This window comes from Lepidochelys kempii, chromosome 1, assembly GCF_965140265.1.
Source record: "Lepidochelys kempii isolate rLepKem1 chromosome 1, rLepKem1.hap2, whole genome shotgun sequence".
NCBI classification, from domain to species: Eukaryota; Metazoa; Chordata; order Testudines; family Cheloniidae; genus Lepidochelys; species Lepidochelys kempii.
The window spans coordinates 93486695-93512124 of NC_133256.1; the positions used below are offsets into that span (position 1 = coordinate 93486695).

The window sequence follows — 25430 nt, forward strand, 5'->3', positions numbered from 1 at the left end:
TAGGGTACAGATGTGGGGACCTGCATGAAAAACCCCCTAAGATTATTTTTACCAGCTTAGGTTAAAACTTCCCCAAGGTACAAACTATTTTCCTTTTGTCCCTGGACTTTATTGCTGCCACCATCAAGCGTCTCACAAAATATAACCAGGAAAGAGCCCACTTGGAAACGTCTTTCCCCCAAAATCCCCCCAAGCCTTACACCCCCTTTCCTGGGGAAGGCGTGATAAAAATCCTCACCAATTTGCATAAGTGAACATAGACCCAAACCCTTGGATCTTAAGAACAATGAAAAAGCAATCAGGTTCTTAAAAGAAGAATTTTAATTGAAGAAAAAGTAAAAGAATCACCTCTGTAAAATCAGGATGGTAAATACCTTACAGTGTAATCAGATTCAAAACATAGAGAATCCCTCTAGGCAAAACCTTAGGTTACAAAAAGACACAAAAACAGGAATATGCATTGCATTCAGCACAACTTATTTTATCAGCTATTTAAACAAGATGGAATCTAACGCATATCTAACTAGATTGCTTATTAACCCTTTACAGGATTTCTGACCTGCATTCCTGCTCTGGTCCCGGCAAAAGCAACTCACAGACAGAGAGACCCTTTGTTCTCCCCCACTCCAGCTTTGAAAGTATCTTGTCTCCTCATTGGTCATTTTGGTCAGGCGCCAGCGAGGTTATTTTTAGCTTCTTAACACTTTACAGGTGAAAGCGTTTTTTTCCTCTGGCCAGGAGGGATTTAAAGGTGGTTAGCCCTCCCTTTATTTTCATGACAGGGTCTCTCAGGCCTTCTCTGCCCTTGATGGAGGTATTGACGCACTGAGACCCCCTGCTCAAGATAAATCCACTCAGACCGGATTACCAACTAAACAGTCTTCCTAATGTCTAGAAGGGCCTGGAGGAAATATGGACCAATCAAGAGCCAGCATGCCAGTTAAGCTTGCCTGCTTCTTTTCAGGGCAGTGTAGGGTGAGACTGGGAAAAAAGCGGAGCTTCTCAGTGATAACCCAGCATCCCAAGGCCAGGGTAAGGGCTTGCCTTCAGGCATGGCTGATAGATGTTTGCCTTGGAATTTTGTGGTGTTTGTTTATTGAAAGGTGCAGACTGCCAGAGTTTGAGTTTGTATGCAATGTAGTTGTAGCCACATCTGTCCCAGGATATTAGAGACAAGGTGGATGAGTTAATATCTTTTATTGGACCAAATTCTGTTGGTGAGAGAGACAAGTTTTTCAGTCACAAAAGGCTCTTCAGGACTGGGAAAGATATTCTGATGCTACATCTACACTACCATGGGATCAACGCTGCTGCTGCAATCAATGCAACGGGGATCAATTTAGCGGGTCTAGTGAAGACCTGTTAAATAGATGGCAGAGTGCTCTCTGATCGAATCCAGTATTCCACTGGGAACGAGAGGAGTAAGGTAAGTAAACAGGAGAGTGTCTTCCATTGACCCAGCATGGTGTAGACACCACAGTAAGTTGATCTAAGCTACATCAACTCCATGTAGCTGGAGTAGTGTAACTTAGGTTGACTTACCTCTGTATTGTAGACATAGCCTGAGTGTCATAGCTAAATGCAAGATGGAACAGATTGTTTAGCATAAGAAGTTGGCACATATTCTAAGGGATCAGCCTGGGAGCTTAAATTTATAATTCTGGTCGACACTAAAAATTATGGACTGACTAGAGACACTGGATTTATGGTTTATTACAACAAATTTGTAACCCACTAATCCCCTGTTTTGTCCTATGACTGAAGAGGTGTTAAAAGACCATTCTATAGACCACTCTACCTTGAAAGGTCCCCTTAGAATATATGCTTTGTTATGGTTACTTTGCTTCATATAGATTGATTTCAAGCTTATGGGCACAGCTGGTGTATTGACGCAGAGAGTGGCTGTAGTACCTTGCTTGAGAGTGTTACAGAGAAGTCCCACATGTGAACATTGTCCTGACTCAATTAATTTACTCACATGGCTATCCTACTCTAGCTTCCTTAACATCTGCTTTATTCAGCAGCCATAGCTCTCTGCATCCATGAATCTGTGGAAATAGCTTTGTAAGATCGCTAACCAACTTCAGAAGTCAGCATTCAATTCTGCTACCCCAAACCGAAAATGCATGAAAGATGGTGGAAGCGATGCAGAGCCAGCAATGTTCACATCATATGGCTTAGCTAGATAAACTTAGTTTGGCCTCAATCTACCAAAATGACCATGAACTAAAAAGAGCATGGAGATTAGGCCAGCTAGTGTAATGGACCTGAACTGTAGCAGTCTCAGTAAAGAATTATGCACTCCTGCTAATTCAACCAGCTTTCATGCATGAAAATACCAAACTGAGACATAGGCTGTTGAACTTCAGATGTTTATTGAAGTCACTGATAAGAGAAAACAAATTCTGATTCCTTGCAATGCACTAATGCTCAAGAAATATTAAAGTTCAGTATAAAGTAACCTTACTGGACCACTTGCTGCAATTCAGTTTTTCATTGGAAACATAACCATACAAACCTATATAACATTCTGTAGCTTTAAATTAGAATTAACATTAAGATGTGCTTGTCCACTTATTGTATGCTTTGTAGCTTTCAAAGGGCAATCCGTTGTTATAAAGAAAGTACCTTTCCAAAGTCAGTTCATTCATTTACCAAGTATTTTCACACCTCTTCTGAAAAGCGCTATCAGTAACACTGTGCAATGAATCAGATGGCTCAAATTTGCATAATGAAACCATAAAATACTATATCCTCCTCCCCACAAGATGGAGAGAACTGGGTCCTGGCAAATCTTAGCTCCAATATGCAGTGTGGTATTAGGACTTCCTGTTGTACACAGGATAAAAATGATACAGAAGATTTTTGTAGTGTCCAGGATTGGGCCAAGAGTGATGGTGCTTATTGCTCTCGTCTCTGCTACACACTTGGCAAATTCGTATCTTTGCGTGTGGCTCACGTACATGTACAAACCCAAAAGGTCAGGTATACATCCAGAACATGGCAATGATGTAAATTTAATAGCTTAGCTTCACCTATGTCACCTTGGGATATTGTTTGCAGCAGCATCCCCTCTCCTCACAGTATTATGTGAACTCCCAGATCTCAGTACAACGTTATTCTGCTGACTCTGAGCCTTGCATTTACTGCATTAGTGTACCAGTTAGGCAAAGTTCTGTCTAATTGCATGGTAATTATGAAGCCAGGCTTTGTTATACTAACTCTGAAAGAATAATAAACAAGTGCAGGTGGCTAAGCCACAGTTTTGCCCAGCTTGTTTAATGTGCAACATTATTCAGGATACATAACCAAATGTTGTTAATTTAACATTATAATTAAATTCAAAAACCTGTTTAATTGTGGGTTAAAATAAGAATTCATACTAAAAATTACAGAAAGTCAGGAAATGTGAAGGTTAAGGTTCATAAAGTGATGTTAATTTAGGATGTAATGGATGCATTGTATACTTTCTGTGTGCGTTACGGGACAAATTCTACAATGAACAGTGATATTATATAGGTTTTATAAACAGAGTACATTAAGACCCTGCAGCCTGCAGTGACCTCTGTCTCTCTCTCTAGTCTAGGACTACACCTTTCAAGATGGAGGCTGACTTTTGCTCTCTGTAGTCAGACCTCTCATCCTTATACAATTACAGCAGCCCCAGACACAATCCAATAGAAGCCTTTATTCACATGTAGTATTTTATAGAAACCAATGGGAGTACTCACAATGATAAAGTTACCTGTTGCAGGATTAGTTGCCAGTCTTGTTGACATGAACTTGCCCTGATTAATTTGTCTTTAGGAGTTCTGCAATGGGATCTTTTTGTGGCTTTTAAGGCTGTATTATTTTGAGTCTTCTTTCATTTCCAAAACAATTTATTTTAGTGTTTTGATACTTTCGTGTTAAACAAAGTTTACTATTAATCTGGAAGCTTCTATTAATATATTAAATTTATAGGAATTCACCATTCAGTATTTAAGCTAAAGATACAGCCATCTTTTGCTGTCTAGTATTTTGTGAGCATAAAAAACAATAAATTATTTTGGGGAAAGGGTCAAGATCCTTCTTCTTTTGTCAAAATACCATTGTATCCAGAGTAGAATCTCCCAGTCCTGTTTAGTAATAAACCCAGCCTGTTTAGCAGGTGGCAGTTTATTTGCTCAGATATTTCCTGATATACTCAGGAGCACTAAGTTGTGGGGAGTTGTTTGAAAGGAGAAAGTGCTTCAAAGAGCTGGTCAAGATGTTGTCTCACCTTTCACTGAAGGTGCACAGCTTCCATTCAACAAAGTGGGACAAAGCTTCGGGGTTCTGTCTGACTACACGCTAAGCTTGGATGATCGGGTAGCAACAGTTTGCTAGTTGCATGTATAGAAATCTGGATGCAGGGCTAAGCAAACATGGTCTGGCCTCAGAAACATTTAAAATTAATAAAAATGCCCTACAGAGGGCTGTGCTCTGATGCAGCGGAAATATTGAAAGGCTTGACAGCAGTTCCAATATGCAGTTTGGTGCGCTAATTTGCATGTCAGTACCCAGGATGCTCCTTTATATCCAATTTATTATTGGATTCCTTTTCAGAAGTGCTGAAAATAAATAAGTACAGTTCTTCAATGATTGCTCAGCACCTCTGTAAGCCACGCTGTATTTATTAAGTACTAACTGTGCTCAAGAAGCAGAAGAATATTTAATCGTTGGCCCATACGAGGGCCAATTTAAAGAATTTTTTGGCCCTACGAACTGTGAAAATTGGGGTCTCCCCATCTTCCTTAAGGGACCTGAGGAACCAGACCCGTCCCAGAAGCCCCCTTACACTAACCATCTGGTGAGTCCCAGCTGCCTAGGGAGCAAAACCTACCTGTGCAGCTGCCCACAGTGTGAAACCTGAGCATGGCTCTGACCCCCTTGTGCCAAGTTACGGTGCCACTCAGTGAAATTTCATTCCTCCTCTCCCCTCATGAGTCACGACTGGGAGGCACCTGGGCCAAACCTGTTCAAGTCCCAAATATGTTTGTTAGCTCTTAGAGGCAGAAAAAAATATCCACTGCCCCTCCCCACTAGCATGACCCTCCTCTTCCCTTGCCACCCTGGCCCTCCCCACCCCCCCCAGCTTGACTCTCTTCTTTTTTCCCCATCCCAGGCATATTCACCAAAAGCCTGTCTCCCACCGGCTCATAAGCCCCTACACCCACCTCCCCTCAATCAAGGAGTCTCAGTCCAGAGAGTCTTTTCTTGTCCTTCCCTGAAGATGACTTGCGGGAAGTCCTGCTCTTTTGTGCTGAGAGGAGCAGGAGCCTTAGCCGCTGCATTGGCACGTTGAGGGCCCACTGCAAGGATTATACCTGAGTGCTGCACCAGTAGCACCCCCAGATGTCACCTGAGCCTCACAGTGGTTGCAATTTGCTGAGCTGTTTTCTCACTTTAACTTACAAGTTACTTGTAAGTTACAAATGGACGGGGTGGGGGAGAGAACAGCCTCGCACATTGCAATCAGCAGTGTGGAAGAAAAAATGGCCAGATAACACCCTAGGCCCAAACCTGGTTGGACGGTCCCCTTAAGATTGGGGGCCCTGCGAAAGTGCAGAGTGTACATGGGTTAAAGTGGGCCTGCCCCTTACAATCTAAGGCCCTGATCCTGCAAATTGTAATGAGCAGAGCAGATAGCACCTCCACCAACAGGTGGTGCTGTATCTTTATCTTAGCATTAAGTTGTCTTTTTCTGACGCTGTGTTGGTTTGGAGGAAGTTAAGTCCTGCTTGTGTGTGCTGGAATTGTTATTTGGATTGTTCAATAAATCCTTTGTTTTCTATAAGTGCATATTACAAACATTTGCACACATACATAACTTTCTGTACACAAGTAGCCCTGTTGAAGCAAATGGAGCTATTCACCAGTGTAAGTGTTGAAGGATCAGGGTCGAAATAGATATTGGATAGCTATTTTATAACAGGGCTTGTCACTAAGCTTTGAGAACAAATTGACAGGTTCATCCTGGCTTATATGTCCACAGAATCTATCACTCTGTGTTCTGCAGTATGCTTTTCAAACCATTTCCAACAAGATGTGTAAAAGGTTAACAGTGTGCTTATTTTAACTTTTCAAATTATAATGAATAAATGGCATTTCCACTGTATTCATTGTGATTTGAAAGCAGATAATTAATAATAGTTTAAGAGATAATTACCTCATTTCAATATTTACAGAAAACTGGCACTTCATCATCATCAAAGTACATTGAGAATGGTCTTATTATCTACACAAGTGCCAGGTTTCTATAAATATTGAAATTTGGTAATTATCTCTAGCACTATTTCTTTCTTACCTGCTTTAATATTTGAACAAATGGAGATGCCATTTAGTCATTAAAAACCCCCCAACCATCTACCTGGTATCTTTTTAATGATTCTGGCCAAAGAAGTGAGGTAAATTGCCAAGTATGGTCAATGGAAATAAAATTAAATACTCCATTTGTATGTGTTATTTGGAGAACTTGCTTTCCTACATATTTTTTGTTTTTTTTTTTGCAAAAACTGCGTTACTTTGGCTCCTAAAAGCAGATGATTGGCTAACTCTTGCCAGTCCAAACCAAGAGATATAGAAAAATGTACGAAGGGGGCAATCATAATACCTCAGGCTTCCTCCAACTTAGGAAGGTAATAAGTGTGGTTCTTAGTGTATAAAATGTTTGCACTGCATTTACACTTATCCACTGGTGGCTGGCTAATGCTATAATCTTCCCAAAATATTTCCCAGGACACAACACATACACATTGTCCATTATATACCACACGGGTTATATTTTCTAGTTCATCCTAGACACATGTGCCTAGCAATGTATCCCAACTGCATGGTTCTGTGGTGGCAGGCAGGGAGAGGCATACCCATTTGCAAGGGTCCCACTCTGTGCACTGTCGTATGTCTAATAATCTTTTCTCTTTCCCAGCCCACTGACCCATAATACGAGGTAACCAGAAAGATCCCATGACCAATTTTGGTAGTGGACTGACTTTCCATAGCTCTGCCTCCACAGACTGTTGATGGGCAATTTTAACTATAATTTCTCCTAATAGCAATTCAGGCATAACCCTGCTGGAGATATACTGTATCCATTCATGCTTATAAGTATCAAACAACAATCTTTTTCGTTGTTTTACAAGGTGCTCCAGTACTTTAACATTGCCTGATATTACCCAAAACATTTCATGTTCGAGTGATGCTAAGCTAAGAATTTGCATTTCAGTGCATCCCATGGCTAGGACAGTTTTATTTCCCAATTCTTTGTATAATATCCAGGTGGTGGTATTCAACCATTTCCACAGATTCCATGTCACTTTCAGATTGCCTTGGCCTATTTGCACCAAGTCTATGTTTGCATCTGCCTGTTTGTGTACAAGATTCTCCTGCAATTGTGATAAGGCACTTAATTTATTCCTAATTACTTCTAAATCTACCGTATTCATAATACCCGCTCCAAAACCAACCCCTCCCAATATGGTGTCTGCTACATCCCGCTTGGTTCAACCATAGGGGCTTCAGTGTGTCTTTATCCATGCTTTTAAAATAGGAAGGGCATAGGGCAAGCATCTTTGTTCTACTCGTGACACATTCAGTTGGGTCCAATCCATATCAAATCTAATCTCTACTAACAAAGGATTCAGAAGGACTCTTATGGGGGTCACTGTGAGTTATAAATAACTTGGGTTTCTTCGTCTTGATCAGGGTGATCCTTTTAAAAGCAACATCCTTGGTCCAGGTCTTAGTGCACGTATCTGGGAACCAAAGATTTGAGGCTCCACTAGGTATTGGATAATATCCCACTATGACAGTTAGTATTGTTCCAGTTTTAACAGGCTCATTCCACTGATATGGTAATCATGGGTAGCTGGCACTCCAGGTGGTGTTCCCATAGGAACCCTCTATTTTAACCCCTATTTCCCAGTGGTTTGGTTTTCCTATGATATTTGTCAGGTTAACCTTGAGTCCCACTTCCCCTTCCTAGGCATAGATATTGGTATTCCCCAACGGCCTTAGGATTCGATTTGTATTTGTATCATACCATTCCAAGAGGATTCCTGGTTTCTGGGTGAGGGCCCATGATTGGTTATTTAGGGGAGAGATGGCAGTGGGCTTCCCCAAGATATTTTTAAATATCTGAGACATACAGGCCCCCAAGAACAGGGACTGCCAAACCTCATCCTGAGGTTTCATGGATTTGGAGGTATTAGTGTTCGAGCAGTGACTTATGTTCCGAATCCCTGGAGTCCTTTTCTGTAAAAAGATCAAAACATCATTAATCATGCAAAAGGTTTAATTTGTGAGACATGTACCCATTTCAATTTTCCATCCTTCTCAATAATGGATACCAGTGGACTAAGGCGGTCCACTATGGAATGGCATCCTGTCCATTTTGATTCCAGAGAGTGGCCCCCTTTTCCCAATTTAAGGTACATAACTTGATTCCCTGTTTTCCATAGAGCTGCGTCAGTATGCTTTTGTGCATTAATATTTTTAGTCATTTGTTCAATAGCTTGATTAACCCTATATTGGAGAATGGTCTTGCCTTCTTGCAGCTGCTAAAACCATTGCAAATGTTCATCCTGTGTTATATTAGGGGTCTATCCGACATCTTGTGTTAGGTGGCTAGGGTCAATCATAAGATGCATGGAGTGTACAAACTTAATTTGGAATGGCTGGATTTGGTTTTTAATCTGTTGCTGCTGCGGGTAGCTGCTAAGATCAGAGGCAACTTGTCTGGCCAGTCTTTTCCAGTGTGATTTACTATCTTCCGCAGTGCTTCCTTAATGCTGTGGTTCATATGTTCTGCCTGACCCGAAGATTGGGGTTGGTATGATATATGAAACTTTTGTTTAATTCCTAAAGCTTGTAACATTGATGTAAAAATTTCTCCCACAAACTCCCCTCCCCCATTATCAAAATCTATTATTTCAGGGGTACCATATCTACACACCACTTCATTAAAAAACTTCTTAGCTACCACGTTGGTGCTGTTAGTTTTAGTGAAAAATGCCTCTACCCATCCTGAAAAAGAATAAATTATTACTAACAAATACTGAAATCCTTCTTTACTTCTTGGTAATTTATCAATAAAATCAATATGGACCCTATGCCAGAGCCCGAGCCTTTGTTGGTGCATCATGGGTTGCCAGTGGGGCAGTCGTGCTTTATCCTGTGCACACCGAATGCAATTCCTTACCCATATTCTAACATCATCTTCCATATTTCTCCATTCTGCCACTTGTCTTAACCTATTTAAAGGTCCCTTTATCCCTTCATGCATAAACTGATGGGCTACATTAATCAGTTCTTGTCTTTCCACTTTTCCTGGAATTCAGTGATTTACAGTGACATCTGTTGGCTCAGGGGCCTCAGTGGAGGTGCTTTTAGCTTGACTTCTAGTTACAACTGCTATACTCTGTTGTTGGGCTATTGTATCTACCCGACTGCTCCAAATGGCTTCCTTGCTTGTTCCCTTGCTATGGGCTTTTACATGCCTGATTTTCAGTTGGTTAGGATTCTCTGTTACCCACTGATAAATCCATTTCCATTCATCTAGGTATGCAATATCTTTGCCATCCGCTGCCCTCCACTTATTTCTTTTCCAGTCCTGCATCCAGAACTGAATTCCCTTTACACAAAAGTCGCTATCAGCGTAAATATACACTGGTTGTGGGGAATGCTCATATTGTTTTAGAACCTGATAAATTGCATGTAATTCAGCCTGTTGGGCTGACCGATGGTCCAGCTGACCCTGCATAACTTCTTTATCTAAACTGATAGCTGCGTACCTTACCCACTTTTTCCCATTTATCACCATTACACTTCCATCAGTGAACCAAATGTGCTTCTCTTGCCCTACCGTATCCATTTCCTCCAGTGGGGCTGCTTCTACTAAAGCAACTCTTTGCTCCAGAGTGATCTCTGGACAGTCATGTCAGTTTCCTTTCTCAATTAAAGCATGTGTTAGCATGTCTGGTTTAGATACTGTTTCTGTGGTCACCCCTCTATTAATTAATATCAGAGGCCATTGTGCCATTCGGATATTAGAGACTTTCCCTCCCATCAGTTTTCCTGACAATATGTCTTCAGTGGAGTGTGAGCGCTCTGAATACTGATTGGAGCTATTCCTGTGAGTGGCTCAAAAGATTGCACTGCCCAGACTGCTGCTAGGCATTCGCGTTCACAGGGATCAACATTGATCTCAGCTCTTTTTTAACTTCCTGGATTCATATGCTACTGGAACCAGTTTTCCCTCCTCCTTATTTTGTAGTAGTGTAGCAGCCAAGGCTGTATTATTGGCAGCCAGACATATAACAAAAGGCTGTGATTCATCAGGGAAGCACAATGCTGGAGCTGTGAGAGCCTTTTGCTTTAAGAGCCTTAAAGCATCCTCCTCCTCCTCTCCCCACTCCCATTTGGCTTTTTTCTTTAATAATCACCACAAGGGGTCAGTTATTTCAGCATCGGGGAGAAGCTGGAGTGGTGTTGATGATGTGGGTGCACTGGGGGTTCACAGGCTACTCCCTTATGGGTATTTTGTAACTTTGTAGCTTCTCTAACCAAGACAGATGTGGATGCCCCATCCCACTGCATTCTGCTGGCTCTGAACTGCATCAAAGTTCACCAGGCCAGTCGGCAGATCTCATTATCAGTTATCTCTCTCTCTCCCTCCCCTCCCTGCCCCGTTCTGTTTAGCAGCATCGGCCTGATATTGCCAGAAGTCTGGGTATACTCCGTCCCGCTGCCGACCCCTATTCCCTCGCCCTCAGGAACGACCCCTTGGATATTCCCCCCGGTTCACAACAATCCCTTTTGTACTGCTCTCATTTGTATATGTAACTGCTGGTTCTATTGCTGCCATATAAGAGACCCTTTCTTTCTTTATAGTGGGTCATGGTCCAGAGTGAGTGGTTATTTGCTGGCCCAATCCCCTTACTTCCCTTAGGTTAGCAGGGTGATTTATCCTGCCACACTGCAAGTTTACCAGAGTAATATAGGGCCAAGGAGGCAGCGCAGTCCCTTAAGGATTGGACACTAAATGCTAACTCCTCTATTGGGGTGGCACCATTGATTGCCACCAGACCAGCCATTATTTGCATCAGGGCCCTTCGAGTTAAATAATTCTCAGGGTCCTCATTAAGCTCCTGGGTGGAGGCTACAGTTTGTGCTATAAAGTTACGCTTGCCTATTTTTTTCCCCAAATGTTGCCATCAGAGCCAGGAGGCCGTCATTACTGGCGACTGTTATCCTATCCAGGGTGGCCCTAATCTCCTGGGCCGTACATATCCCCATGAGTCGGTAGACTTCTGTGGTAGTTAGCTCTTCCCTTCCTGCCAGGAAGACTGCGTTGGTGCACCATCTAGAAAAGGTTTCCTGGTTCAGGGTCCCCAAATAATCAGCCATTGCTTTTAAATCGGTAGCTGACTCTGGGACTGTGGTAACGGTTCTGCTCCCCGCACCATCTACGGGGGTGGTTACTGTGCGTCGCTCGATAGCTGCTACCTGGGCTTTGGGAGTGGGGGTGCACTCGCTGTGTAAACATTCATGCAGATTACCCCAAATATCTCCCTCCCAGGTTTTCCTGGGGTCCCATATTCCTTCCTCCCAGTCCAGGCTTTCCCTGGACTGTGTTTGAGCCCATTCTCCTGCTGTAACTGCTGCAACCTGATGGGTTGTGAAGCCTAGCTTCTGCTTAAGTTGCTTGATAATTGATTCACAGCAATTATGGCTTGCAGGAACTCTGCCCTGCTCTAACATTAGTTTCTTTACCATGCCCTGTAGGACCTGGTTTTCTCTTACAACTGTGTCCTTTTCTTCTACCTGTTCTAATAATCCCTTTTCTTTTGTTTTCAGTTCCCTTATAGTATCTTTCAGTACGTCTAAATGGTCATGAACCACCGTAGCCATTATTTGCAGGTTCTCTGCCTCTTGCTCACTGGTGCTGAGCTTTTCACGCAGTACAGTGTTATCTGCTTGGCAATTGGCCAGCCAGAGGAACACCTCAGTACAGGCCTCCCACAATAGCCAGAGTGCAGCCTAATCCCTTTTTACTCGGTTTGAAGGTTTATAAATCAATAAATATTTTACCAATTTGTCCTCTAAATCGGCTATGGTGTGGACGTCAGCTATTGCTTGTTCTGTCCATGGGCTGTTGCCAAATTTCTGCAGGATTTCTTTAAAAGGAGTGACTTCTTGCACACATGGCAGCTTTTTTAGTTCTGCCTGAGTATTGTCCTTAGGGGACTCTTTTCGCCTGAACATTGTGTTTTAAGATGTTTGGTTGTTCTTTCTAATAACTTTCATTAAGATCTTATGTTTGCCCGTGCCAGTGCCGGGGCTTACAAATTCCTTCCTTCACCCTGTTGCCCATGCTAGTGCCAGGACTTATCATTTTAACCCACTCTGGGCCAGAGGGAGAAACTCTAAGTCCCCCTCTGTATTGCTCAGCCTTCTACCACCAAGGGTTCATACACCAAATATAAAAATCCTTCCCAGGATCAGAGCAAGAAACACTAAGTTCTCCTCTTAAGCTCAGTCTTGCTACGGCTGAGGTATATGCAGCTAGGATTTTTCGGTTTGGAGTGAGGACCTCTAAGTCCTCCTCCTATTGCCTGGCCTGGCTACGCCCGGGGGTATACCCACCTGCAGTTATTTCAATGCGCTAGGTTCTCTGCAATGGTGAGCACACTGTTGGTGCACCACCAAATAATAACTAATAACTAATAATAACAATCTACAATTAGAAAAGAAAATTCAGTTAAGACACCTTTCAAATACTTTTTTTCTTTAACAAGAAAAACATCACATGCAATAGAAACATACAAAGGGATCTTGATTTTCTGTTTCTAGCTGCAAACTGCACATATAATAAAAGGAATGTAATGTGGTCACAGCAGTGTGTCTGATACTAAAATACTGCCACAAAACAAAATGTGTAGTGATTAGGGTCTGACAAAGTAACATTGATTCACCCATCTCCAGAACCTGAGGAGCTTCAGACCAAGCAAGACAAATGTGCACTTGCAGTATTTATTATGTCTTCCAATTAAACAGAGCAACAAAGGCAAAAAACCCATAACTGCTAAGTTACACAGTTGGTCCAACCTGTCCTAAGAGATACAAAAGTATGGAGTGTTTTTCCCACAGTGCTATTAATATATGAGAACTTCTCATGCAAAGAAGAACTAGAAATAAGAATCTTGGGTCCCCATTCACTGCCTTTTGTTTCTTATTCTTCTGTTGAAGGAAGGCTGGAAACAAAAGCACATTTCCCCAGATGCCCTAGTTACACACTGTACAATACAGAAAATGACCACTGGTGTCAGTTCCTCTAAAGTTTTCCAACAGGCTATGGGCAAAGTAACAAACCCCCTTACCCTATTCAGTGGCCTTTCTTTAACTAAGCTGCAAGTGAGGGAAATCCTGATTAAGCAAAAGATAAATTGACAGGATTGAAGTGATATGTAAAATCAAGAGTAGGAGTACGAATTATTAATGGCAATCATAAGTGTATAACGTTAAAGAGTCTCATCACTATTGCAAATTACAAAGACATGTAACTCACTTCTTTAAAATTATTTTGAACATATGCGACAATTAACCAAGCCGTGGCAGTTTAATGCAGTGCAAGACTGAAAGAATCGGCAATGTATGAAAAGAGTGGAAATTGGAATTTGTCAGACATCCCCTTGTTTGCCCTCTCCAAACTTCTACTTAGTTGAAACAAGGAGACTAAGAAAAGCAGTGTTTTCCTCACAATCAGTTCTACTCCTCCAATCTTCTTTCCTTTCTCACTTTGGAAACCACGGAGAAGCATGGTAAGCTTACATCCCATCTGCAGTAGGCCCCTACCTAGGAAAGGGACAATGCTTGTCTCAGACCACCTTGTTATATAACCTCCTCAGTCTTGACACCAGTAAGGTAGTCTCTACTAGTGATGGACTTCTAGCCACAATCTTTTCTGCTGAAGGGCAGCATGGTGCTGCATCCTGGCTATTAGAAGTTCAGCGAAGTACATTGTGAGTCACAAACATATAATATTTTATAATTCATGTTCATTACATGTTGAAATTCTCTATCACCCTTTATCTGAGGATATCAAAGTGCTTTACAAGCACTGAAATTTAAGTATTTTTATTGTTTTGGTGAGGCTGGGTGATTTGTCCAGCAATAGAAACTATCATGACTCAAGGGAATGTGCATTGTATGAAGAAATCATCAAATATCTCAAGATCTAGATTCCAACATATTACCTTCTTTTGAGTGTTCCTAGCAGGCAGAATTAGAGTCATAGCATGCTTCCCACAATAAATATATATATTTAAAATTCACAAGTACAGTAAGATCCTGTATTACAAATAATTGAAAATACTATTAAAATTTCCATGGTGCATCATATTCTCTAATAAATGAAACTAGTTCCAAATAATTCCTCTCTTTTTAAAGGCAATGGGCCAAAATCATTCTTGCTTTAGTCTGGAAGACAATTAAGCTAAACCAGGAATGAGTTTGTTCCAGTATTTTCAAGGGTTGCCTGTCACAGTGTTATGAAAAGGTAATTGATTTATAAACATGCATAACTTACAACAGTTTTACAGCAGAGAATAATTTTAACATATTAACCACTGCTAATGCATTCCCTTTATTTAAGAGATGCATATTTCATTATAAATGACTTATTAAATAGGGAGATGGCATTTATGTCTGCCTTTATTTCATTGTGACTGGGTTGTAGATTAGTTTTAAGTAGTCAACAATCACTACACCTTTCCTTACTTTGTTTTCAGCCATGCCTGATTCACTACAAGTAGCTTCTAAAATGTATTGAAGCCATTTGTAATGAACTGTGCAGTCTGAAAATATTGAAATTTACATGTATTCACCATGGATGAAGACATGCTCATCAATCGTAAGTGCTTCATAGATGTTTATAAGTGTAATTTTTAAATTTTCTAATTTTGTGAATATTTATACAGCCTTATGATAGCCATTTTCTCTTTAGCCTCAGAGTTAGCATGATGCAATGGATAGGGACAGAGTTGGGAGATAAGATTTTGATTCACTGCCTGGCTTTGACTCACTTAGCTTGTGCCTCAGTTCCCTCATGTGTTCAATGGAGCTAATAATGGTCAATCATTGTTGAGATCCACTTATCTAAAGGCAATGTGGTGTTTATTATTATGAGACTCTGGTATTGCTCAACAGCTTTCTCTATTCCTTTATGAGTGTTTCAAATTTGGTTATTTTTTAATTATCACAGCGGTGGCTCAGACAAAATGTTAGTACATTTTCTCTTGTATACATTTTAATGTGCTGAAAATGGGACCAGGGCTACATTAATAGATTTGAATGATTTGCAGAGCAAAGCAACCAGTAATCTTAATTTATTATAGATTCTAAGCAGGCCCAATTGATATTTTGAGCTGCAATTTCAACAGATAGCCTTTTTTGACTCAGCCAGGAATATAAAAGTTAACAGAATATTGGGAATCATTAAGAAAGGGATAGATAAGAAAGCAAAAAATATCATATTGCCTCAAGATAAATCCATGGTACGCCCACATCTTGAATACTGCATACAGATGTAGTTGCCCCATCTCAAAAAAAGATATATTGGAATTGAGAAAGCTTCAGAAAGGGCAACAAAAAAGATGATGAGTATGGAACAGCTTCCATATGAGAAGAGATTAATAAGGCAGGGACTTTTCAGCTTGGAAAAGAGATGACTAAGGGGGGATAAGAAAGAGGTTGATAAAATCATAACTGATGTTGAGAAAGTAAATAAGGAAGTGTTGTTTACTCCTTCTCAGAACACCAGGACTAGGGGTCACCAAATGAAAATAGGTTTCAGAGGAACAGCCGTGTTAGTCTGTATTCGCAAAAAGAAAAGGAGTACTTGTGGCACCTTAGAGACTAACCAATTTATTTGAGCATGAGCTTTCGTGAGCTACAGCTCACTTCATCAGATGTTTACCGTGGAAACTGCAGCAGACTTTATATACACACAGAAATCATGAAACAATACCTCCTCCCACCCCACTGTCCTGCTGGTAATAGCTTATCTAAAGTGATCAACAGGTGGGCCATTTCCAGCACAAATCCAGGTTTTCTCACCCTCCACCCCCCCATACAAATTCACTCTCCTGCTGGTGCTAGCCCATCCAAAGTGACAACTCTTTACATAATCAAGTCGGGCTATTTCCTGCATAGATCAAGGTTTTCTCACATCCCCCCCACCCCCATACACACACAAACTCACTCTCCTGCTGGTAATAGCTCATCTAAACTGACCATTCTCCAGGTTTAAATCCAAGTTAAACCAGAACATCTGGGGGGGGGGGTAGGAAAAAACAAGAGGAAACAGGCTACCTTGCATAATGACTTAGCCACTCCCAGTCTCTATTTAAGCCTAAATTAATAGTATCCAATTTGCAAATGAATTCCAATTCAGCAGTTTCTCGCTGGAGTCTGGATTTGAAGTTTTTTTGTTTTAAGATAGCGACCTTCATGTCTGTGATTGCGTGACCAGAGAGATTGAAGTGTTCTCCGACTGGTTTATGAATGTTATAATTCTTGACATCTGATTTGTGTCCATTTATTCTTTTACGTAGAGACTGTCCAGTTTGACCAATGTACATGGCAGAGGGGCATTGCTGGCACATGATGGCATAGATCACATTGGTGGATGTGCAGGTGAACGAGCCTCTGATAGTGTGGCTGATGTTATTAGGCCCTGTGATGGTGTCCCCTGAATAGATATGTGGGCACAATTGGCAACGGGCTTTGTTGCAAGGATAAGTTCCTGGGTTAGTGGTTCTGTTGTGTGGTATGTGGTTGTTGGTGAGTATTTGCTTCAGGTTGCGGGGCTGTCTGTAGGCAAGGACTGGCCTGTCTCCCAAGACTTGTGAGAGTGTTGGGTCATCCTTTAGGATAGGTTGTAGATCCTTAATAATGCGTTGGAGGGGTTTTAGTTGGGGGCTGAAGGTGACGGCTAGTGGCGTTCTGTTATTTTCTTTGTTAGGCCTGTCCTGTAGTAGGTAACTTCTGGGAACTCTTCTGGCTCTATCAATCTGTTTCTTTACTTCTGCAGGTGGGTATTGTAGTTGTAAGAAAGCTTGACAGAGATCTTGTAGGTGTTTGTCTCTGTCTGAGGGGTTGGAGCAAATGCGGTTGTATCGCAGAGCTTGGCTGTAGACGATGGATCGTGTGGTGTGGTCAGGGTGAAAGCTGGAGGCATGCAGGTAGGAATAGCGGTCAGTAGGTTTACGGTATAGGGTGGTGTTTATGTGGCCATTGTTTATTAGCACTGTAGTGTCCAGGAAGTGGATCTCTTGTGTGGACTGGACCAGGCTAAGGTTGGTGGTGGGATGGAAATTGTTGAAATCATGGTGGAATTCCTCAAGGGCTTCTTTTCCATGGGTCCAGATGATGAAGATGTCATCAATATAGCGCAAGTAGAGTAGGGGCTTTAGGGGACGAGAGCTGAGGAAGCGTTGTTCTAAATCAGCCATAAAAATGTTGTAAAGAGTTGTCACTTTGGATGGGCTAGCACCAGCAGGAGAGTGAATTTGTGTGGGGGGGTGGAGGGTGAGAAAACCTGGATTTGTGCTGGAAATGGCCCACCTGTTGATCACTTTAGATAAGCTATTACCAGCAGGACAGTGGGGTGGGAGGAGGTATTGTTTCATGATTTCTGTGTGTATATAAAGTCTGCTGCAGTTTCCACGGTAAACATCTGATGAAGTGAGCTGTAGCTCACGAAAGCTCATGCTCAAATAAATTGGTTAGTCTCTAAGGTGCCACAAGTACTCCTTTTCTTTTTGCAAATGAAAATAGGCAGCGTGTTTAAAACAAGCAAAACGAACTATTTCTTCACACAACGCACAGTCAACCTGTGGAACGCTTTGCTAGAGGATGTTGTGAAGGCCAAGACTATAACGGGGTTCAAAAGAGAACTAGATAAATTCACGGAGGAAAAGTCCATCAATGGGTATTAGCTATGATGGGCAGGGATGGAGACCCTAGCCTCTATTTGCCAGAATCTGGGAATGGGTCACTTGGTGATTATCTGTTCTGTTCATTGCCTCTGAAGCACCTGTCATTGGCCACAATCGGAACACAGGATACTGGGCTAGATGGACCTTTGGTTTGACCCAGTGTGGGTATTCTTATGTTCTTATGAGAGTCCCCACGCCCTTGTGAATGGTCACCAGGCTGTTATAACTGGACCCAGCCTTTGAATCCCATGTGTTTCCAAGCCCAGATACCGTCTCCAGCTCTGGCCAATCAGGCACACTCTTGGGGTCCAGACCCCATGTCTAGCACTCTGTTCTTGGGATGTGGAATGCTCCAGAAGGCCCAAGACCAGTGCTGAATGCCCCAAGTCTCCTCAGGAGCCTATGCATCCTCTCATCTTCATGGACACTCCAGTGTATAGTATAAATCTATGTCAGGGATCGGCAACCTTTGGCATGCAGCCCACCAGGGTAAGCCCCCTGGTGGGCGGGTCAGTTTGTTTACCTGCCGCATCCTCAGGTTTGGCCGATCACAGCTCTCACTGGCTGCGGTTCACTGTTCCAGGCCAATGGGGACTGCGGGAAGCGGTGGCCAGCACATCCCTCGGCCTGCGCCGCTTCCCGCAACCCCCGTTGGCTTGGAGCGGTGAACTACGGCCAGTGGGAGCTGCAATCAGCCGAACCTGCGAATGCAGCAGGTAAACAAACCAGCCCGGCCCAACAGGGGGCTTACCCTGGTGGGCTGCGTACTGAAAGTTGTCGATCCCTGCTCTATGTGGTAGATAAAGTAAGGAACACACAGGCTTTGAAAGAGATGTACTTGTCTATGAAAAAACAACAAAAACCTGAACGCAACCCCCACCCTCCAGAGTTCTCACTACTCCTTGGAGTCCTTTGAGGTTTGGTCAGTGTCCTTCATGAGGGCCCAGTCTCTCCTGCCCTTGCTTCTGCAGCTGGCTGTAGGATGGGTCCTCTTGCTAGACAGCCTGTTTCTTCTTTAAAACAGTGTGACACACCTTTTTTTCTTTCTTTCCTTCTACTGGGGGGTGGGGTGTTTGTGTGTTTCCATTCTCCAACCTCCCATGGATATAGAAGGTAGTTAACAGTACATGGATCTGCCAGTAGCCCCCATTGTCCCAATAGAGAAAGGCTATTCAGTTGTTGATGATCCTTGCATCTCTCTCATATCCAGGGTCAGAGGCCTAGGAACCAGATCCCTCCCACCCCAACACAGGTGAGGGATGAAGCAGTCCAACATGACAGCTACAGTATACAGTGAAGAACATAATCAAGTTACATTCAAAATGGAGGTCGACAACATGTCATGGTTTCCGCAATATCAGGCTGAGGGGACAGACATATTCCAGAACAATCACAGTAACCAATATGGGTTGTATTTCCTGATACTCTCCAAAAAAACTTGCAAATTGCCATGGAGATGTTGCTGATTACACAAATCAGTGACAGGGTAAATGACCTTGTAACTGATTTGTTGAGACTCTGCAGTGTATATGAATTTGGGTGCCCCATCTGGAAGTGGAGCATGAATGAGAATAGTTATATTGACAGCTAACCTTATTGATGCGGATCCCTGTTACTCTTAACATTGGGCCAATGGTTAGAGCTTAGATCAGTGAGACTGACAGCTCTGGACTGTCACTAGATCTTTTCCTTGTTGTTGGTTTGCTGGAATGGTGTCACACCTTGGTTCTTGCAACTGAGATTAGATAGAATGTACTTGGCTTCTTTACCACTCCCTCCTCCCGCAATGTTATTGCATCTTCACTCTCCCAGTTTCCTAGTGTATAACATTGTTGATGAACACTCTAGGTTGAGACTAGCAGGGTTATCCACAAATGAGAACAGCTGATTGACTGAATGTGGGGCTAAGGATATTTTTGTTTTATAAACAGACACACATTTATTCCTTAGAGTAAGTGTGAAAACTATAGCAATGAGTGAATTTGTAGGTAATATTAGAAGGGACTGGAATGAGGCCTGTTTTGCAAGATGTTGTGTAATGTGGAAGGAGAGGAGCGGATTAGGGGACTAAAGTTTTTCTGGTCTTTTCTTTAAATGCATTCACTTTCTTCTTCCTCCCTTTCTGGTGTCTGCATAGCTGTTCCTCGTGGTGGATTTTGGAGAGTGGATACTGCAGACAGTGGGGCTAGGTCTCCAATAGTGGTTAGATGTTTCAAAAAAATATACGTGAGAATGAACTTAACTGTGAAAGTGACTCATGGAGCCTGATCTTAAAGGTTTCCCTCATGTCTGGCTAGGGGATAGCAGCAGCTAATTCAGTGGTAGAACTGCTGCTTCACTGCAGGAGACTCAGGAGCCAGAAGGGGAGTGAGAAGTGGTATATATTCTGGCTGTAGCTTCTTGTGCTGTTAGGCCTAACTCATGAGGAGGGATAGCCTATGAATGTGCTGCTGGAAATCAAAAATGCTGGTATGTCATACCACTAAATGTCCTGGCTTAGTTGAACCCTGAAAAATGTTGGCTATGTTTTGTTCTCCCACTATGAAATGATCTAATCACAAAGCAACATCCATTAGCACTGTTTGCTAGGAGACAAGAATTCAGGGCCAGACTCCTTTTGACCTTTAGATGGAGACAAATAGCGCAACAATGAAGATAATTTTAGTTCCGAGTGGAATAGAGGGTATATAGATTTCCAGAGGTCACTGCTTAGCTTATTTACTAGATATCAAATGGCCATCAGGTGAAACCTCCAAAAAAAAAATGGGTGAGAGGCAGTAACATCCCCTATCTTTTCTTCTTGAGATCCTGTCAAAGACTGGGGCAAGGGACAGAGCAGTTGTTGAGCTCAAGGACTTTTGTCGTGTGGGTTTTTTGTTTGATTTTAACTTTCTGTGCAACAAGCTAAGTGGCATGAGGGTGGGGGGGAGTCACATACAGCTGGAGCCACTATGTATCTTTCATTCCCTATAGGGTGGCCACAGCCAAAGAATGGGAAGTGCTAATGGGATTCCTTTTAGTGAAATTATGGACAGCTACCATAATTCTAAAATAATTCCTAATCAAGGTATGGGCTAACCAATTAACCAGCTACTCAGTTAAGTATATAGATTATATATAAAAAAAGCTAGTTACAAGAAAAATACAAAACTGAGAATAGAATAATATAAATCTTTTTCCCTATCATGACATTTAAATAAGAGAAGAGTCGGTGAATCATATTAATCTGAGACAATTTAACTAAAACAGTTTGGCTAAAATCAAACAACATTCAAACTATACAATTAAAATAAGGGTAATTAGTTTTCCCTCCCAATTTCCCCTTTTTATAGTTAACACAGCCAGAGCTTCCCTGTTGGAGGGTTAACAATATAACTAACCTGCTGCAAAATGCTTCAGAGTTAGGGAAAAAGAGCCTGCTTTCTGCTTCTGTGGCTCAGCTTCTCCCAACCCTAGCTGGAGGAACCAACTAGGGGCAGAGCTCTTCTTCACCTGCTGCTCACAAACCGGGAAGAATTAGTAGGGGAACCTAAAGTGGATAAGTGGATGGGAACCTGGGAGGCAGTGACCATGAGATGGTCGAGTTCAGGATCCTGACACAGGGAAGAAAGGAGAGCAGCAGAATATGGACCCTGGACTTCAGAAAAGCAGACTTTGACTCCCTCAGGGAACTGATAGGCAGGATCCCCTGGGAGAATAACATGAGGGGGAAAGGAGTCCAGAAGACCTGGCTGTATTTTAAAGAATCTTTATTGAGGTTACAGGGACAAACCATCCCAATGTGTAGAAAGAATAGTAAATATGGCAGGCGACCAGCTTGGCTTAACAGTGAAATCCTTGCTGATCTTGAACACAAAAAAGAAGCTTACAAGAAGTGGAAGATTGAACAAATGACCAGGGAAGAATATAAAAATATTGCTCGGGCATGCAGGAATGAAATCAGAAAGGCCAAATCACACCTGGAGTTGCAGCTAGCAAGAGATGTTAAGAGTAACAAGAAGGGTTTCTTCAGGTATGTTAGCAACGAGAAGAAAGTCAAGGAAAGTGTGGGCCCCTTACTGAATGAGGGAGGCAACCTCATGACAAAGGATGTGGAAAAAGTTAATGTACTCAATGCTTGTTTTGCCTCTGTCTTCACGAACAAGGTCAGCTCCCAGACTACTGCACTGGGCAGCACAGCATGGGGAGGAGGTTACCAGCCCTCTGTGGAGAAAGAAGTGGTTCAGGACTATTCAGAAAAGCTGGATGCGCACAAGTCCATTGGTCCGGATGCAATGCATCCAAGGGTGCTAAAGGAGTTGGCGGATGTGAGTGCAGAACCACTGGCCATTAACTTTGAAAACTCATGGTGATTGGGGGGAGGTCCCGGAAGACTGGAAAAAGACTAATGTAGTGCCCATCTTTAAAAAGGGGAAAGAGAAGGATCCAGGGAACCAAGCCAGTCAGCCTTACCTCAGTCCCTGGAAAAATCATGGAGCAGGTCCTCAAAGAATCAATTCTGAAGCACTTAGAGGAGAGGAAGGTGATCAGGAACAGTCAGCATTGATTCACCAAGAGCAAGTAATGCCTGACTAACCTAATTGCCTTCTATGATGAGATTACTGTCTCTGTGGATGAGGGGAAACTCTGGAGGTTTTTCGCCTTCCTCTGTAGCATGGGGCACGGGTCACTTGCTGGAGGATTCTCTGCTCCTTGAAGTCTTTAAACCATGATTTGAGGACTTCAATAGCACAGACATAGGTGAGAGGTTTTTTGCAGGAGTGGTGGGTGAAATTCTGTGGCCTGCGTTGTACAGGAGGTCAGACTAGATGATCATAATGGTCCCTTCTGACCTAAATATCTATGAATCGATTAAAGCAGTGGACGTGTTATTCCTTGACTTTAACAAAGCTTTTGATACAGTCTCCTATAGTATTCTTGCTAGCAAGTTAAAGAAGTATGGGCTGGATGAATGGACTATAAGGTGGATAGAAAGCTGACTAGATTGTCGGGCTCAATGGGTAGTGATCAATGGCTCCATGTCTAGCTGGTAGCCGGTATCAAGTGGAGTGCCCCAAGGATCAGTCCTGGGGCCGGTTTTGTTCAATATCTTCATAAATGATCTGGAGGATGGTGTGGATTGCACCCTCAGCAAGTTTGCAGATGACACTAAACTGGGAGGAGAGGTAGATACGCTGGAGGGTAGGGATAGGATACAGAGGGACCTAGACAAATTGGATGATTGGGCCAAAAGAAATCTGATGAGGTTCAACAAGGACAAGTGCAGAGTCATGCACTTAGGACGGAAGAATCCCATGCACCGCTACAGACTAGGGACCGAATGGCTCGGCAGCAGTTCTGCAGAAAAGGACCAAGGGGTTACAGTGGACGAGAAGCTGGATATTTGTCAACAGTGTGCCCTTGTTGCCAAGAAGGCCAATGGCATTTTGGGATGTATACGTAGGGGCATTGCCAGCAGATCAAGGGACGTGATCGTTCCCCTGTATTCAACATTGGTGAGGCCTCATCTGGAGTACTGTGTCCAGTTTTGGGCCCCACACTACAAGAAGGATGTGGAAAAATTGGAAAGAGTCCAGCGGAGGGCAACAAAAATGATTAGGGGACTGGAACACATGACTTATGAGGAGAGGCTGAGGGAACTGGGATTGTTTAGTCTGCGGAAGAGAAGAATGAGGGGGGATTTGATAGCTGCTTTCAACTATCTGAAAGGGGGTTCCAAAGAGGATGGCTCTAGACTGTTCTCAGTGGTAGCTGATGACAGAAGAAGGAGTAATGGTCTCAAGTTGCAGTGGGGGAGGTTTAGGTTGGATATTAGGAAAAACTTTTTCACTAGGAGGGTGGTGAAACACTGGAATGCGTTACCTAGGGAGGTGGTAGAATCTCCTTCCTTAGATATTTTTAAGGCCAGGCTTGACAAAGCCCTGGCTGGGATGATTTAGTTGGAGATTGGTCTTGTCTTGAGCATGGGGTTGGACTAGATGACCTCCTGAGGTCCCTTCCAACCCTAATATTTTATGATTCTATGATTCTATGAACCCACACAGGGCACATGGTCTTGTGCAAAGCAGCTGCCCTAACTACCACACCCAAGTTCAGAAATTTCTGAGAGTGTAGTGCTAATTGTGCATCTGCCTAGCACAACTCACTATTACCCCTCTCGATCTCTTAAAGAGATATCTTCCTATTGGGAATGTGAGTTACACATGTTTTTGTAGGATAGGGGACTGTTTCTGACTGTGGACCAACCCAGGTCAAAGGAAGATGGCTTGGAGAAGGCATGAGCTGCAGGAGAACGATCCTAGATATTCCAGAAGATTCTGGCCTACCCCCATAGAATTCTACAGGGTAGTGAGGAAACAGAGGTAGGGAAATGTGTGTAGAGTTGTATTATTTTTTATCTGGATCTGTATATCTTTTGTGCTATGTAAGGTAAAGAGTAGTTGTGTTTAGAAACCTTTGCAAAGTCTACATGCTAGTTTGCTTTTACTGTCACATGTCTCTGAAGAGGTTAACTAGAAACCCAGAGTGTCCACTGTGACGTTACACCCCATATTCTTCATAGCAATATTATGATATGAATATGACATAATGAAGATGTTTTATGCAAGATGGGTCATGTGAAATATCATTGGAAAGGTTACGATTTACTGAATGTGATTATCCAATTTGTATACATGTATCATTTCTGTATCTAAAGTTAGGAATATTGACTATGTAACAATTACAACTGTGTGCGTACTTAGGAAACACCCACCAGACGGCAGGCCATCAGCCTTGATGGGCCATTAGGAAGAAACAATAAGACTTTGAAGCTACTAATATCTCTCCTTCCTGAGAAGCATCCTGGGACATTGCTTTGACACTACAAGGTCAGGTGGTCATGCCACCTGGTACTAAACACCATCTTGAACTTCTAATGATTTTCCACTAAAAGGAGAGGGAGGTCAAGAGTAGAAAACAAAAGGTTCCCACTTTATGTACATTCTATTTAAGGCTGGGGAGTAAGTTGATCTTGGTTCACTCTTCATTGAATCCCCACCTAGGATGACAGCTGGAAAGATCTAAAAAACAAAGACATGCCCGGGGGGGGGGGGGGGGGAGTTAAGCCCAGACTGAAAAGGGGATCTTGTCTGTGAATATGGTGTCTGAAGATTTAAGCTGCAAGCTATGTAACTAACCTTGAAGAATTTCTGCAACCAGCCCAAAAGCAATATTTAGGGTGAGAAATTACTTCTTGAAACCAGTCTCTTTAAGATCTTAAACTTAGTATGCGTGTTTTTTTTATTTGCTTAGTAATCTGCTTTGTTCTGTTTGCTATCCCTTATAATAACTTAAAATCTGCCTTTTGTAGTTAATAAACTTGTTTTTGTGTATTATAAAACCCGGTTTGTGCAATTTATAAGTGGGGGG

At 42.5% G+C, this 25430-nt stretch overlaps 1 protein-coding gene across 1 annotated transcript; it reads right to left on the reverse strand.

Annotated features, from left to right (window-relative positions):
• Window positions 1–9355: 9355 nt before the first annotated feature.
• Window positions 9356–9892, reverse strand: LOC140916037 (ribonuclease H-like). Its single transcript, XM_073357367.1, has one exon. It carries the CDS (start codon window positions 9890–9892, stop codon window positions 9356–9358), a length of 537 nt encoding a protein of 178 aa, XP_073213468.1.
• Between the last annotated feature and the right edge of the window lie 15538 nt (window positions 9893–25430).